General features: G+C 43.3%; 1 protein-coding gene across 2 annotated transcripts; it reads right to left on the bottom strand.

Moving 5' to 3' along the window:
• Positions 1 to 4,235: 4,235 nt before the first annotated feature.
• Positions 4,236 to 6,860, bottom strand: LOC124650506 (protein KRTCAP2 homolog). 2 transcript variants are annotated; one of them, XM_047190017.1, is made up of 5 exons: positions 6,753 to 6,860; positions 6,491 to 6,660; positions 5,567 to 5,618; positions 5,410 to 5,476; positions 4,236 to 4,630 (listed from the first exon to the last, which is right to left on the bottom strand). In XM_047190017.1, exons 2-5 carry the CDS (start codon positions 6,644 to 6,646, stop codon positions 4,540 to 4,542), a joined length of 366 nt encoding a protein of 121 aa, XP_047045973.1. In that variant the 5' UTR covers positions 6,647 to 6,660; positions 6,753 to 6,860; the 3' UTR covers positions 4,236 to 4,539. The 2 variants fall into 2 exon arrangements, with proteins under 2 accessions (XP_047045973.1, XP_047045974.1); XM_047190018.1 differs by having other exon boundaries at positions 6,491 to 6,646; positions 6,753 to 6,854.
• Between the last annotated feature and the right edge of the window lie 8,786 nt (positions 6,861 to 15,646).

Raw genomic sequence — 15,646 nt, forward strand, 5'->3', positions numbered from 1 at the left:
ATTTTTGACTTTCAGTTACCTTACCGAAGTCAAATTGAGCAAGGATTTCGGGGATGTCAATATTTCAACAAGAGAAGCATCTGGAGCGCTTGGACCTCACGATATGGGCTAGGAGGGCCAAAAGAGGCCTGATGGCGCCCTCTGGGCGCGCCACCACCGCTCTTTTCCTCCTCGGATGTCCGATTCGCTTGATTCTTTCGCCCACGGACTTTGTTTGACCTAAAAAAAAACCACATATATATAGGACTTCCCGAGGCTTCTTCGAGAGGAGAGTGGCGGAAACAGAGAAACGCCGAAACAAAACCAGAACCAGCAAAGATTGGAGGGGTAAACTTTGTCGGAGGGATCTCCACCTTCTCCAACATCTCCACCATCATCACCATGATGAAGAGGGAGTAGTCCACCTCTAGACTATGAGTTTGTGGCAGTAGCTTGGTCTACCTCTCTCTTGTTCTTCATAGATTGTAGCACCATATGAGCTGCCCAACATGATTATGGTCATATATGTAATTCCTATGTGGTGGATCTTTATTTATGATATTGATATATGAGATTGGAATCGATTATGTGTAAGATGTATTGATAGATGAATATCCGCAACCCTTTCTTAAGTCCTTGTTCTGATCCAACTTGTATGCAAAAACATGTGTGGGGATAAGTGTGTATTAGATGAAGTAGCATGGTGGTAGTGATTGAATAGTGACAACAATTTTTTGATCTATTATGGTATTTAACTTTCTTTTGCTGCCTCACTAGGAATAAAGTGAATACATGTGCTATGTTTATCATGTGATATTATGATAATCTTGTTTGTTCAAGGTAGCATATTTGATATTCAAACGTTATGTCATATTACTTAAGGTTATACTGTGTTGATTCTTAATTCTAGATTGCTTGAAGTTTTTCCTTTCTTGAGGAGTATAAGAGGGATGTGTTGCATCATCTCTATGTTAGGACGTAATGCACATATGAATGCCTATCAAACACATGTTGAAGTTCTACCAATATTATGCCATTGATAAATCGTTAGTATCCACTACAACTTAAAAAGAGAGTAGACAAGTGAACCCCTTGAATCCAGATCCATTTTAAATTAGTAGAAACACTTTTCCAATACATTTAGCATGCTTTATATTTTTTGCTGTTATTTAATCCGAAAATAACAAAAAAATACTATCTCTACATACACACACATAAACCCAAATAAAAAACCTTTATTTGCTTTGATCTAGTTTATTTAAGTTGTTTACTTTATTTTACTTTTATCCTTGTATTTCCTATTACTAATACGAAACCTTGTGCTTGACAACCACACGGTGGAGTTGGGGACAGAAGGCAAGAACTTTATTTTGCAGATTGCTAGAAGAGAAGAATGAAGAATTTAGCTTCTAAGCCAATTTCCCGAGAGTTCAATATAAACACTTTTGGTATCCGAAATACGTTAGGCCGCTGAAAATGCTCTTACATTAGAATTAAATAGACTAGGAAACAAGCATGTGTGTTGCACCGGGTGAAAAAAATCAGACACCATATATCAGCTGCCGGTGCTACTGCCGGCAGTGAGTTCTTGCCGGACCTTCACTCGATGGCGCAGGCGCGGTGGTGATGCAAGGAGGGTAAAGCGGTGTTGCCAACTCATGGGCGGTGGTGCTGCATGGAGAGGTGTTGGAGCTGCCGACTGAAGTTGTACGTTAGGCCGCAGAAAATGCTCTTACATTAGATAGATAGTTGGGGTGCTCGATCAAGCATTCAAGCCCGGCTACAGGCTTGATCCAACCACCATCGTTTGATTGCGTCCTCATCCCGACTTGTTTATGCATCCACTGCTCCTTTCTTAAGCCAAAATATAACCACCGCCGTGTGCTAAGAAAACCATTTCCATCAGGAGACGACATGGCAGCGACCGCGGTGGCGCAGTTGACAATCAAGGGGATCCATGCCCCCATCTAACGGCAAAGGGACATGCATATTCTGGTCTTGTCAGGTTCCTGGTGAAATGGTGCCGGGATAAGGGCCAATTGAGTGGGGCGGGTTGGTCGTCGGCCAGCCAGATCTTATGCTGTTGTCTAGCTTCCGAGCTGGAGATTTTGATAATGCTCGTGCCTGCAGGTGACGACGACTTCCATCTAGTGCTACTATTTATTTTTGGAGGCAGACGGCGGCGTCTATCTTGGCTGCCTGGTCCCTGATTGGAACAGCTGAGAGGAAGACTGCAATTGGCTGCCATCCCTGTATCTTTCAATCAATATATATCTACATACAAACGTATGTATGGAAAAAATTGAACACCCGCAGGACGGTCTTCTTCTTCTAGCACGTGAACATCCAGACGCAGTCTACCGGCTGGGTTTGGATATGGGATGATAGGTACTTCCTCCGTCTCATATTAATTATCGCAGGTTCAAATGTATCCATACATACAAACAATATGAAACAGAGGGTGTGTAGGACTTAGGAGTGAAAGAGGGATCATTACACCCCCAACTGCGGCTGGATGAGTAATATTGTCGGACGGGGCTTGCCTGCTCCCGCCCTTTGCTCCCATCTGTGCTCCCCGAGGCATCGGACGGCTCCCGCCTGTTCTCACGGAATACATCCGGCAAATACGACCTCTAGGTCTACAAACGATCCCTAATACTCGCAAAATCACTACAAGCATCAATGAGTAATCGAGGCCGAAGCAAATTCACGACCGCGAGCAGCAAAATTCATCAACCATCGGTGATCTAGAGGATGGCGCATGAATAAACATTTAACGACCCGGAGGCTGGCGCATGAATCAACAATCGATGATGGAAGTATTTTCGGGTTGTTTCCTATTAATTAGCTTGTATTTGCAGATTTGTTTTCGTGAAAAATGAACAGACGACGAGGAACCTGTGGGATGTACGGGGAGCATGGATGGGAGCAAAGTGCGGGAGCAAGCAAGCCCCGTTCAATATTGTCGCACCCGTGGAAGAGGTGGCCTAATCACTCCCTAAGATAAGGTCGAATGGCAACAAGAAGGGTGAGACCGGCAACTGTCCCGTGCACCATTTCATTAGGTATCGTTGTGTTTGTATCTGGCCAAACCGAGAAGTAATGTTTTCCAACGAATCTTAAAGCAAAAAAATCAACAGCACAAATATGCATGGGACAAACACATTTCTCGCGGGCGCTGCGGGGCAGACCATTCACTCCCTAAGCAAAGGTCCGAACGGTCGCATCCGATCATAGTCCAGGAATACGGGGAAAAATGCATGTCAATACAAAGTAGAGGAGTTACTGTCAGAATGCGATTGCCCTGACGCTAATGGGCATATGCGGCCTGCACTCCGTTCAATGAGGAGCTCCCTGTCAGAACACATCAGCATGCATCCTCCGTTCTATCCAAATCATAACCTCGTGTCCCTAGCGGTGTGTCTTCTCTCGTGTTGACGCACGGAGGGGCTGCTGTGCGTCGCCGGTCGTCGCAAAATCCTCCACCTTGCGGAGCTCCCGCGAGCGACTGAAGGAGAGCCACCGGCCAGCTCGTCCGCACCGCTCGCAAAGTCGCGGGGAAGACTTAGGTAGGATCAGGTTTTAGATAGAATCTATGAAAACTTTTTTTCTGAAAAGACAAAACATGTTTAAATATTCTGGAAAAAAATGACAACACACATGTGTGTTACATATGCAAGGTCAAAAATTTGCAGCTTCAAATTCGATGTACACTTAGAGAACCAAAAAAAGATAAATTTAGGTGTGAATAGTGTGAAATCCTATTCTACCAGATCTGTCACTATTCATAGTCGAATTTATCTTTTTTGTTTCTCCAAGAGTAGATCAAATTTTGAGCTGAATTTTTTTGAAATTGTAAACACAACCCATAGGAATATTATATATTATTTTCATATTTTTTGTATTTTTCAAATATGTTTTCTGTGTATTGATCCTATGATCACAGCTAATAGGGAGATCCTATACAAGTCTCTCCCGCAAAGTCGCAAGCGCCTACGCAGCAGCAGCAAAATCTTCAGCTCAAAAGGCCACGTCAACCGCCACCGCAGGCGTTTCACATACGCAGGCACAAGCTTTGGAGAAATAATCTAAGGTTTACTTTTGAAAGATTCATTGGTGTACTACTTGTATCAACGATTTTGACATATTCATAGTTGTATTGTACTTGCATCGTGCGTAACATTACCACGAGGAGAAAAACCCCAGCAAATAACCGCTAAACAACACGCTTGCCTAAGAACAAGAAAACAAAACTCTGAACTAATTAAGCAACAATTTTGATATTCGCAACTTGGCGACACTACCTGCATGAAATTCATGTCTGACTGGGGCAGTTGGTGAGAGGCACATTACCTGGTCAACAACAACTCCGATTAGATCAAAACCAAAACGTGATGCCTCAGCAGACACGGCAGCGAGTACCCGGAGTTCGAACAAATTCTATGTATGCCTTACGAAAAGAAAGCTAGTAATTGGGTAGGGAAGTCTGATGGAAGGTGTGGATATTAGTTTTTCATTCGATCTACAAAACAGGGTCATCCTGGAGATAAAAATGTATCCTTAGTACCGCCTCGCTTTGGACTCGCTCCTCGCAAGGATCATCCCGGAGAGCTTGTCAACCTCGTAGAGGATCCCCGCAGAGAATAGGAAGCTGCGGCGTAGCAGAACAAAACAATCAGTTAAGTAACCATCATCAGCTGGGATTTTAAAGACAGAGATATTCATAATAATTTTTTAAACAGTGTCCTTCTCCTGCTAGAAGTTCTTAGGGGCATAGCTGACTACCATCAAGGCTTCTACTGGTGGCATGTGATGCTTTAACACACAAACACTTGGAAAATGCTCCCTCATCATGTGGCAGAGTAACATAGCCAAGTCTGTGAAGCTTCTATGTCATGTACCAGAATAATAAACGCACCACAAAATGCTGCGTCAACACTGTGGTGGATGGAGCAAGTAACCTTGGCCCACATGACTAAAATTGTCTTTATTTGTCAGATAACTCTAAATGTGACAGGCTATAGAACGATCACTAAATTAGATGGATTCTACTCAGCTGCTAATCATGCATCCTATAACTTCTATCAGCATCAAAAAAATATGTCAACTGCAGTTGGCCATGTTGCTATAATCTAATAGAGTTCCTTGCAACATACAGAAGCCTTAGCATATTTATTGTACCAGCCCATTAAACACTGTACGTATTTGTTATCTTATACTCCCATCTCCTCTTGCAAACAAGAAGATTTTTTTTCCATTTTTCTCCACCCAAAGCAGAATGGAGATTCGTAATGAAAATATTCCAATAGCACATCTAATATTAGCATCGCTTAACATGAACTATCCAGGTCAATAAATGGGTTCTTGGGATCAAACAATTAGTAAGGATTTGTACAAGCAAATTGGTGAAGTATGTTAAAATCAGCATACCATGTTGTGATACAAACGCGGTGGACAGTACCAGCTACAATAAGAGCAACAAGTTCTGCTACAACAACTGCATAGAAAGAACAGAGGTGATGAAAGATAGTCCAAGTTAAGAATTGCAAGAACAGATGGGGATGAAGTCATATGCTGCTATATGTACCTGCACCCCACCCAGTTCTGACGCCACTTGTTTCTTGGTAATTTCCAATAAACTGCAAAACTGGTTCCAGTTAGAACATTACAAAAAATATATGCAGCAATGCAATACTTTCTTTTAGCAACGCAATTTACTTGCTTATGAAATATGAAGGAACGTATATAGAACTTATCAATCGTATAGTTCCAGCACAAAACAATAAAACCAGACAAATGTATAAACGTCTGCTTACTTTACTTCATATATGCTCGCTTCATTTTTCCCCTACCTGAGGGTCTGCTTGCACTAGTTTCTTGTTAGAGAAAGCAAAATTGTCTATCCTCAAGCTAGAGTGACATAAAGCCGCGCAGCTAAGAAATAGAGGTCTGATCCAAGATGACACGAACCCAGATGATTACCAGAGATAAGGTTTGCCATCAGCAACATTTTTTCCACAAGTTTACCACAAGCCTAAAATGCTGAACCTATTAGACTTGACATTTGATGATCTAATATGTGTTTCAGAATGCTTAGATTAAGCCAATGCTTCATGTCCAGCTGGAGGTGGATACTGTACAACAAGTTCCTTAGTTTTTTGAGGGAAAAAAATTACTTACGGAGTAGTTGTTATTTAATACTACTTACTATTGCCCACATTGTAAGCTAAAGCTGGGGGGAATTTAGAAAGCTAGCAAAGTGAGACATCCCCAAGATTTAAATTTTTCTTTCACCACGGAACTTTGCTACACCAGATGTAAGCATCATCGCAAATGAAAGCCCCATTCGCTCCCAGTGCTACAACCTAAACATGCAGCAGAACAAACCACGGTTTCTACCACTCGCATCACTTCAATTTAGCAGCGAACCAGCAAAACGGAAAATCACAGAGGCTTCTCCACCCCCACAATAAGAAGAAGAAGAAGAAAGGGGGGAGAGAGGATGACGCACGGTGAGGAGGAGGAGGAAGAGGAGGGAGCTGACGAATCCGCCGGCGATGGTCTTGAGCTCCGACGAGGCGAACCAGCCCCGGTACATCTCCAGCAGCGACAGCGTCACCGCGAACAGCAGCAGCGACAGCAGCATCGACCGCCCCGTGCTCGCCATCTGCGACACCAGATCTCCAAGAACCCAAAGGGAGAAATCAGAATTCGACACCCTCGCACGCAAGAACAGAGATCATCGACGCACACAGGAGAACGGGAAATCTCACCTGGATCGGAACGAGATCTGAAGGCGGCAGGGCAGGGGCTCGAGGGCGCGGTAGGGTTTTGGCGCTGCTGCTTCTTCCCCAACCCAGTCCGGTCTCCGGTCTCGCGAGGTGAGTGGTGAGATCTACGACGCCGAGCTGCTGCTGTCGCCTGATGGAAGACGAAGACCTGGGCCGTATTGGGCCGGCACCCCAGAGGCCGATGGTGGGCTTCTCTCGGGCGGCGATTTGCACAAAAATAACCCAAAAGTGAAAGAAAAGCACAGACTGACCCTCCGGCGAAACTATTTCACCCATCTAACCCTTTTGTGTGGCGCCCCTCCCATCGGCGTCACACATGCCAGTGTTGCGCCCCTCCTGCCGGCGCCACTCTCCCAGCCGACGTGGTCCCCTCGACGCTGAGCTGGTGCGCCGATCCGACGTGGCAGGATGTGTGGCGCCCCTCCCATCGGCGCCACACATGCACTTATAATTGCCCAAAACATATTGTGAGACAATTCGTCTGGGACTTAGCCGTTTTGGCGAGGCTCTATGTGTGGCGCCGATGCCACGGGCGCCACACTAGCATGTGTGGCGCCGATGCCACGGGCGCCACACAAAGAGCCTCGCCAAAATGGCTAAGAACTTATCGTCCGGAGCCCCTGGATGTTTTCGACCCAATAGTTGATATAGGTTGGCATGTGTGGTGCCGATGCCGCGGACGCCACACAGCGCAGTGTGGCGCCTGTGTGCAGGGCGCCACACATTGGCTTGTGTTAAAAACATGAAAAATCCTACCAAACTCCAACAGTTTTGAGTACAACATTGGACACAACAAGTAGCAATTTCAGAACATACACATATAACACTTCATAGCTCACATCGTAGCAAGTAGATTCAAACAACAAATAGCATTACAGACATGGTTCGAAATGACATAGGGTTCACATCTCGATACTTATGAAGATATAGTTCACAACAACACGGAGCACATCCTAGTGTCGTCCTCGACGTGTCGTCCTCACGGGCTGCTTCTGGACGGCCATCCTCTTCGTCCGCTGCCGTGGCTCTTGTTGCTGCTGCTCCTCCTGCTCCTCCTCCTCTGAAGATAACGGCTCGTCGTTCCTCATCCTCGACAAAGATGATCTCCGCGGCGGCCCCTCATCCTCCTCAATGACAATCTTCTTTCCTCGGTTGACATAATCTTCCGGAGTGTACCGGTTTGGAGCCTTGCCCCTTGGCTTCAACTGGTAAGCTGACCGTGGGGCTTGCTTCTTGCTTGGAGGTATGCTTTGACTCAGAATTTCGTCGTCCTCAGGAATCTTCACAAACATGAACACATGAGATTACAAAAGTTGAAATTAGTAAGAACATGTTTGACAACTGATAACCCACAAGTATAGGGGATCGCAACAGTCTTCGAGGGAAGTAAAACCCAATTTATTGATTCGACACAAGGGGAGACAAAGAATACTTGAAAGCCTTAACGACGGAGTTGTCAATTCAGTGCACACTGGAAACGAGACTTGCTCGCGAGAGTTTATCGAGTAGTAACGGTTTATAGCGATAGGCGTAGTGAAATAACGACGGCAGAGTAACAAAGACAGCAGTAGTGATTATAGTAAACAGCAGGATTAAAATACTGTAGGCACAGGGATGGATGAACGGACGTTGCATGGATGAGAGAAACTCATGTAACAATCAAAGTATGGCATTTGCAGATAATAATAAAATGGTGTCCAAGTACTAATCAATCAATAGGCATGTGTTCCATATTTAGTCGTACGTGCTCGCAATGAGAAACTTGCACAATATCTTTTGTCCTACCAGCCGGTGGCAGCCGGGCCTCTAGGGAATCTATCTGGAAATTAAGGTACTCCTTTTAATAGAGCACGGAGCAAAGCATTAACACTCCGTGAACACATGTGATCCTCATATCACCGCCTTCCCCTTCGGTTGTCCCAATTTCGTCACTTTGGGGCCTCGGGTTCGGACAACAATACGTGTATACAACTTGCGGAGTAAGATCATAAAGCAATGAATATCATCATGAATTGATAACATGTTCAGATTTGAGATCATGGCACTCGGGCCCTAGTGACAAGCATTAAGCATAACAAGTTGCAACAATATCATAAAAGTACCAATTACGGACACTAGGCACTATGCCCTAACAATCTTATGCTATTACATGACCAATCTCATCCAATCCCTACCATCCCCTTCAGCCTACAGCGGGGGAATTACTCACACATGGATGGGGGAAACATGGTCGGTCGATGGAGAGGCGTCGGTGGTGATGATGGCGATGATCTCCTCCAATTCCCCGTCCCGGCGGAGTGCCGGAACGGAGTTTACGGTCCCGAGACGGAGTTTCACGACGGTGGTGGCGTCTCGGAAGGTTTCGGCGACTTCGACTTCCCGTCTCGCGTTTTTAGATCGAAACCCTTAAGTAGTCCAGAGGGGGGCGTCAGAGGCTGGCCGAGGGGGCCACACGCTAGGGCGGCGCGCCCCCCTCGAGGCCGCGCCGGCACGTTGTCCGGGGGCTCGGGCCTCCCCGGTCCGCCCTTACGGCTCCGTGATTCTTCTGGAAAAATAGGCCCTTCGACATAAATTCCGAGGATTTTCCTGAAAGTTGGATTTCTGCACAAAAACGAGACACCAGAGCAATTCTGCTGAAAACAGCGTTAGTTCGTGTTAGTCGTATCCAAAATACACAAATTAGAGGCAAAACAATAGCAAAAGTGTTCGGGAAAGTAGATACGTTTTGGACGTATCAACTCCCCCAAGCTTAGCTTATTGCTTCTCCTCAAGCAATTCGGTTAACAAGCGAGTGCGATAAAAGAACTTTCACGAACACATTTGTTCATATGATGTAAATATTCTCATGATATGGCAAGTACTTAAGCAATTCATAATAAGATACATGCAAATAAAATCATCTAACAGCTATGTCAATCATGGAAAAGGTACCAACAAATTAACAATAAGCATCATGAATCATGTCTATCGAGCGGGATTGCAATGTTCATAAAAGGATATGATAAAGTGGTATCTCGCTTGCCCGTATTTGTACAGCAAAACCTAAATGCTCGGGCACCTTTGAAGTTCATGGAAAGATTGGAAGCAGAGATTATCAAAGATAAAAGCATCAAAGTTATACCACAGTTAATCACATTTTGGGACAAGCATATTATACTAAGAATGATAGTTGTGCTCTCAAGAAAGTGCTCAAAGAAAGGATGGAGACTCAATGTAAAAGTAAAAGATTGACCCTTCGCAGAGGGAAGCAGGGATTAACATGTGCTAGAGCTTTTCATTTGTAAAACAGGAGTAAAATTATTTTGAGAGGTGTTTGTTGTTGTCAACGAATGATAGTGGGTACTCTAACTACCTCGTCAACCAGACTTTCAAGAGCGGTGATGTCTACGGGTGCTTCTATTCTTGTAGACAGTGTTGGGCCTCCAAGAGCAGAGGTTTGTAGAACAGCAGCAAGTTTCCCTTAAGTGGATCACCCAAGGTTTATCGAACTCAGGAAGGAAGAGGTCAAAGATATCCCTCTCATGCAACCACTGCAACCACAAAGCAAGAAGTCTCTTGTGTCCCCAACACACCTAATAGGTGCACTAGTTCGGCGAAGAGATAGTGAAATACGGGTGGTATAAATAAGTATGAGCGAGTGTCAACGGCACCGGAAAAGTGCTTTGCCCGGGACGAGTAAACAAGCGATAATAACGCGACGGTAGTAACGTAGTAAAACGAGTAAACAAGCAGCGATAGCGATATTAAGGAACAAGGCCTAGGGATTACACTTTCACTAGTGGACACTCTCAACATTGATCACATAACGAGAATAGATAAATGCATACTCTACACTCTCTTGTTGGATGATGAACACATTGCGTAGGATTACACGAACCCTCAATGCCGGAGTTAACAAGCTCCACAATTCAATGTTCATATTTAAATAACCTTAGAGTGCATGAAAGATCAACACGACTAAACCAAGTACTAACACAGACATGCACACCTGTCACCTTCACACTATGTAGGAGGAATAGATCACATCAATACCATCATAGCAATAGTTGACTTCATAATCTACAAGAGATCATAATCATAGCCTACGCCAAGTACTAACACGGATGCACACACTGTCACCATTACACCGTGCAGGAGGAATAAAACTACTTTAATAACATCACTAGAGTAGCACATATATAAATTGCGATACGAAACACATTGCAATCATAAAGAGATATAAATAAGCACTTCACTATGCCATTCATAACAGTGAATAAGTATTCTGTGAAATATAGCCTAAGAGACCCACACGGTGCACACACTGTCACCTTTACACACGTGGGACAAGGAGTCTCCGGAGATCACATAAGTAAAACCCACTTGACTAGCATAATGACATCTAGATTACAAGCATCATCATATGAATCTCAATCATGTAAGGCAGCTCATGAGATTATTGTATTGAAGCACATAGGAGAGAGATTAACCACATAGCTACCGGTACAGCCCCGAGCCTCGATGGAGAACTACTCCCTCCTCATGGGAGACGAGCAGCGGTGATGAAGATGGCGGTGGTGTCGATGGAGGAGCCTTCGGGGCACTTCCCCGTCCCGGCGGCGTGCCGGAACGGAGATCCTGTCCCCCAGATCTTGGCTTCGCGATGGCGGCGGCTCTGGAAGGTTTCTCGTACCGTGGCTTTTCCCGTCTCGAAGTTTTAGGTCTGGGACCTTTTTATAGGCGAAGAGGCGGCGTCAGAAGGTCAACGGGGCGACGACACCATAGGGGAGCGCGGGCCACCCCCAGGCCGCGCCACCCTGTCGTCTGGGGCCCACAAGGCCCTCCTCTGGCGGCTCTCGGGTGTTCGGATGCTTCCGGGCAAAATAGGAACACGGGCGTTGATTTCGTCCAATTCCGAGAATATTTCTTTACTAGGATTTCGAAACCAAAAACAGCAGAAAACAACAAGTCGGTACTTCGGCATCTTGTTAATAGGTTAGTTCCGAGAAAATGCACGAATATGACATAAAGTGTGCATATAACATGTAGAAATCATCAATAATGTGGCATGGAACACAAGAAATTATCGATACGTCGAAGACGTATCAGCATCCCCAAGCTTAGTTTCTGCTCGTCCCGAGCAGGTAAACGATAACAAAGATAATTTCTGGAGTGACATGCCATCATAAACTTGATCATATTGTAAACATATGTAATGAATGCAGTGATCAAAACAATGGTAATGACATGAGTAAACAACTGAATCATAAAGCAAAGACTTTTCATGAATAGTACTTCAAGACAAGCATCAATAAGTCTTGCATAAGAGTTAATTCATAAAGCAATAATTCAAAGTAAAGACATTGAAGCAACACAATGGAAGATTAAGTTTCAGCGGTTGCTTTCAACTTGTAACATGTATATCTCATGGATAGTTGTCAATGCAAAGCAATATAACAAGTACAATATGCAAGTATGTAGGAATCAATGCACAGTTCACACAAGTGTTTGCTTCTTGAGGTGGAGAGAGATAGGTGAACTGACTCAACATAAAAGGTAAAAGAAAGGTCCTTCAAAGAGGAAAGCATCGATTGCTATATTTGTGCTAGTGCTTTTATTTTGAAAACATAAAGAGAGCATAAAAGCAAAATTTTGAGAGGTATTTGTTGTTGTCAACGAATGGTAGTGGGCACTCTAACCCCCTTGCCAGACAAACCTTCAAAGAGCGGCTCCCATGAATTATTTTTATTTTTGGGTGGCACTCCTTCCAACCTTTCTTTCACAAACCATGGCTAACCGAATCCTTGGGTGCACTGCCAACAATCTCATACCATGAAGGAGTGCCTTTTTATTTTAGTTTTATTATGATGACACTCCTCCCCACCTTTGCTTTCTCAAGCCATGGCTAACCGAATCCTTCGGGTGCCGTCCAACAATCACATACCATGGAGGAGTGTCTATTTAGGTTAATTAATTTGGGATCGGGAATCCCATTGCCAGCTCTTTTTGCAAAATTATTGGATAAGCGGATGAAGCCACTAGTCCATTGGTGAAAGTTGCCCAACAAGAATGAAAGATAAACACGACATACTTCCTCATGAGCTATAAAACATTGACACAAATCAGAGGTGATAAATTTTGAATTATTTAAAGGTAGCACTCAAGCAATTTACTTTGGAATGGCGGAGAAATACCATGTAGTAGGTAGGTATGGTGGACACAAATGGCATAGTGGTTGGCTCAAGGATTTTGGATGCATGAGAAGTATTCCCTCTCGATACAAGGTTTAGGCTAGCAAGGTTATTTGAAACAAACACAAGGATGAACTGGTGCAGCAAAACTCACATAAAAGACATATTGTAAACATTATAAGACTCTACACCGTCTTCCTTGTTGTTCAAACTCAATACTACAAATTATCTAGACTCTAGAGAAACTAATCATGCAAATTAAATTTTAAAAAGCTCTATGTAGTTCTTCATTAATGGGTACAAAGTATATGATGCAAGAGCTTAAACATGAGCACAACAATTGCCAAGTATCAAATTATCCAAGACATTTTAGAATTACTACATGTAGCATTTTCCAATTCCAACCATATAACAATTTAACGAAGAAGAAACTTCGCCATGAATACTATGAGTAAAGCCTAAGGACATACTTGTCCATATGCTACAGCGGAGCGTGTCTCTCTCCCACAAAGTGAATGCTAGGATCCATTTTATTCAAACAAAACAAAAACAAAAACAAACCAGACGCTCCAAGCAAAGTACATATGATGTGGCCGAATAAAAATATAGTTTCGGGGGAGGAACCCGATAATGTTGTCGATGAAGAAGGGGATGCCTTGGGCATCCCCAAGCTTAGACGCTTGAGTCTTCTTAGAATATGCAGGGGTGAACCACCGGGGCATCCCAAGCTTAGAGCTTTCACTCTCCTTGATCATATTGTATCATACTCCTCTCTTGATCCTTGAAAACTTCCTCCACACCAAACTCGAAACATCTCATTAGAGGGTTAGTGCACAATAAAAATTAACATGTTCAGAGGTGACACAATCATTCTTAACACTTCTGGACATTGCTTAAAGCTACTGGATATTAATGGATCAAAGAAATTCATCCAACATAGCAAAAGAGGCAATGCGAAATAAAAGGCAGAATCTGTCAAAACAGAACGGTCCGTAAAGATGGATTTTATTGAGGCACCAGACTTGCTCAAATGAAAATGCCCAAATTGAATGAAAGTTGCGTACATATCTGAGGATCACGCACGTAAATTGGCTTAATTTTCTGAGCTACCTACAGGGAGGCAGGTCGAAATTCGTGACAGCAAAGAAATCTGTAACTGCGCAGTAATCCAAATCTAGTATTCACTTTACTATCAAAAAAACTTTACTTGGCACAACAAAACATAAAACTAAGATAAGGAGAGGTTGCTACAGTAGTAAACAACTTCCAAGACACAAATATAAAATAGAGGTACTGTAGCAAAATAAACACATGGGTTATCTCCCAAGAAGTTCTTTCTTTATAGCCATTAAGATGGGCTCAGCAGTTTTAATGATGCACTCGCAAGAAATAGTATTTGAGGCAAAAGAGAGCATCAAGAGGCAAATTCAAAACACATTTAAGTCTAGCATGCTTCCTATGCATAGGAATCTTGTAAATAAACAAGTTCATGAGGAGCAAAGTAACAAGCATAGGAAGATAGAACAAGTGTAGCTTCAAAAATTTCAGCACATAGAGAGGCATTTTAGTAACATGAAAATTTCTACAACCATATTTTCCTCTCTCATAATAACTTTCAGTAGCATCATGAGCAAACTCAACAATATAACTATCACATAAAGCATTCTTATCATGAGTCTCATGCATAAAATTATTACTCTCCACATAGGCATAATCAATTTTATTAGTAATAGTGGGAGCAAATTCAACAAAGTAGCTATCATTATTATTCTCATCATCAAATATAGGAGGCATATTGTAATCATAATCAAATTTATCCTCCATAACAGGCGGTACTAAAAGACTACTATCATTATAATCATCATATATGGGAGGCAAAGTATCATCAAAGTAAATTTTCTCCTCAATGCTTGGGGGACTAAAAAGATCATGAAAACCAGCTTCCCCAAGCTTAGAACTTTCTATATTATTAATGGTGTTCAAAGCGTTCATACTAATATTACTACCAGCATGCAAATAAGGTTCCATAGGTTTTTTAATTTTCGCATCAAACCATCCATGTCTTAAATCAGGAAATAGAATAAGAATCTCATTGTTGTCCATTATGCCAAACTAGTGTAAACAAGAAACAAAAAGATGCAATTGCAGGATCTAAAGGAAATAGCTTCGAGTACTTACAACGGCGAAAATAGCTTAGTAGCCGAGATCCGGAGTGTGAGTACCTTTTACCTTTCCTCCCCGACAACGGCGCCGGAAAATAGCTTGATGTCTACGGGTGCTTCTATTCTTGTAGACAGTGTTGGGCCTCCAAGAGCGAGAGGTTTGTAGAACAGCGAGCAAGTTTCCCTTAAGTGGATCACCCAAGGTTTATCGAACTCGGGAGGAAGAGGTCAAAGATATCCCTCTCATGCAACCCCGCAACCACAAAGCAAGAAGTCTCTTGTGTCCCCAACACACCTAATAGGTGCACTAGTTCGGCGAAGAGATAGTGAAATACAGGTGGTATAAATAAGTATGAGCAAGTGGCAACGGCACCGTAAAAGTGCTTTGCCCGGGACAGTAAACAAGCAGTAATAACGCAGCAGTAGTAACGCAGTAAAACAGTAAACAAGCAGCGATAGCAGTATTAAGGAACAAGGCCTAGGGATTACACTTTCACTAGTGGACACTCTCAACATTGATCACATAACAGAATAGATAAATGCA

Source organism: Lolium rigidum, chromosome 4, assembly GCF_022539505.1.
Source record: "Lolium rigidum isolate FL_2022 chromosome 4, APGP_CSIRO_Lrig_0.1, whole genome shotgun sequence".
In the NCBI taxonomy this organism is placed as follows: Eukaryota; Viridiplantae; Streptophyta; class Magnoliopsida; order Poales; family Poaceae; genus Lolium; species Lolium rigidum.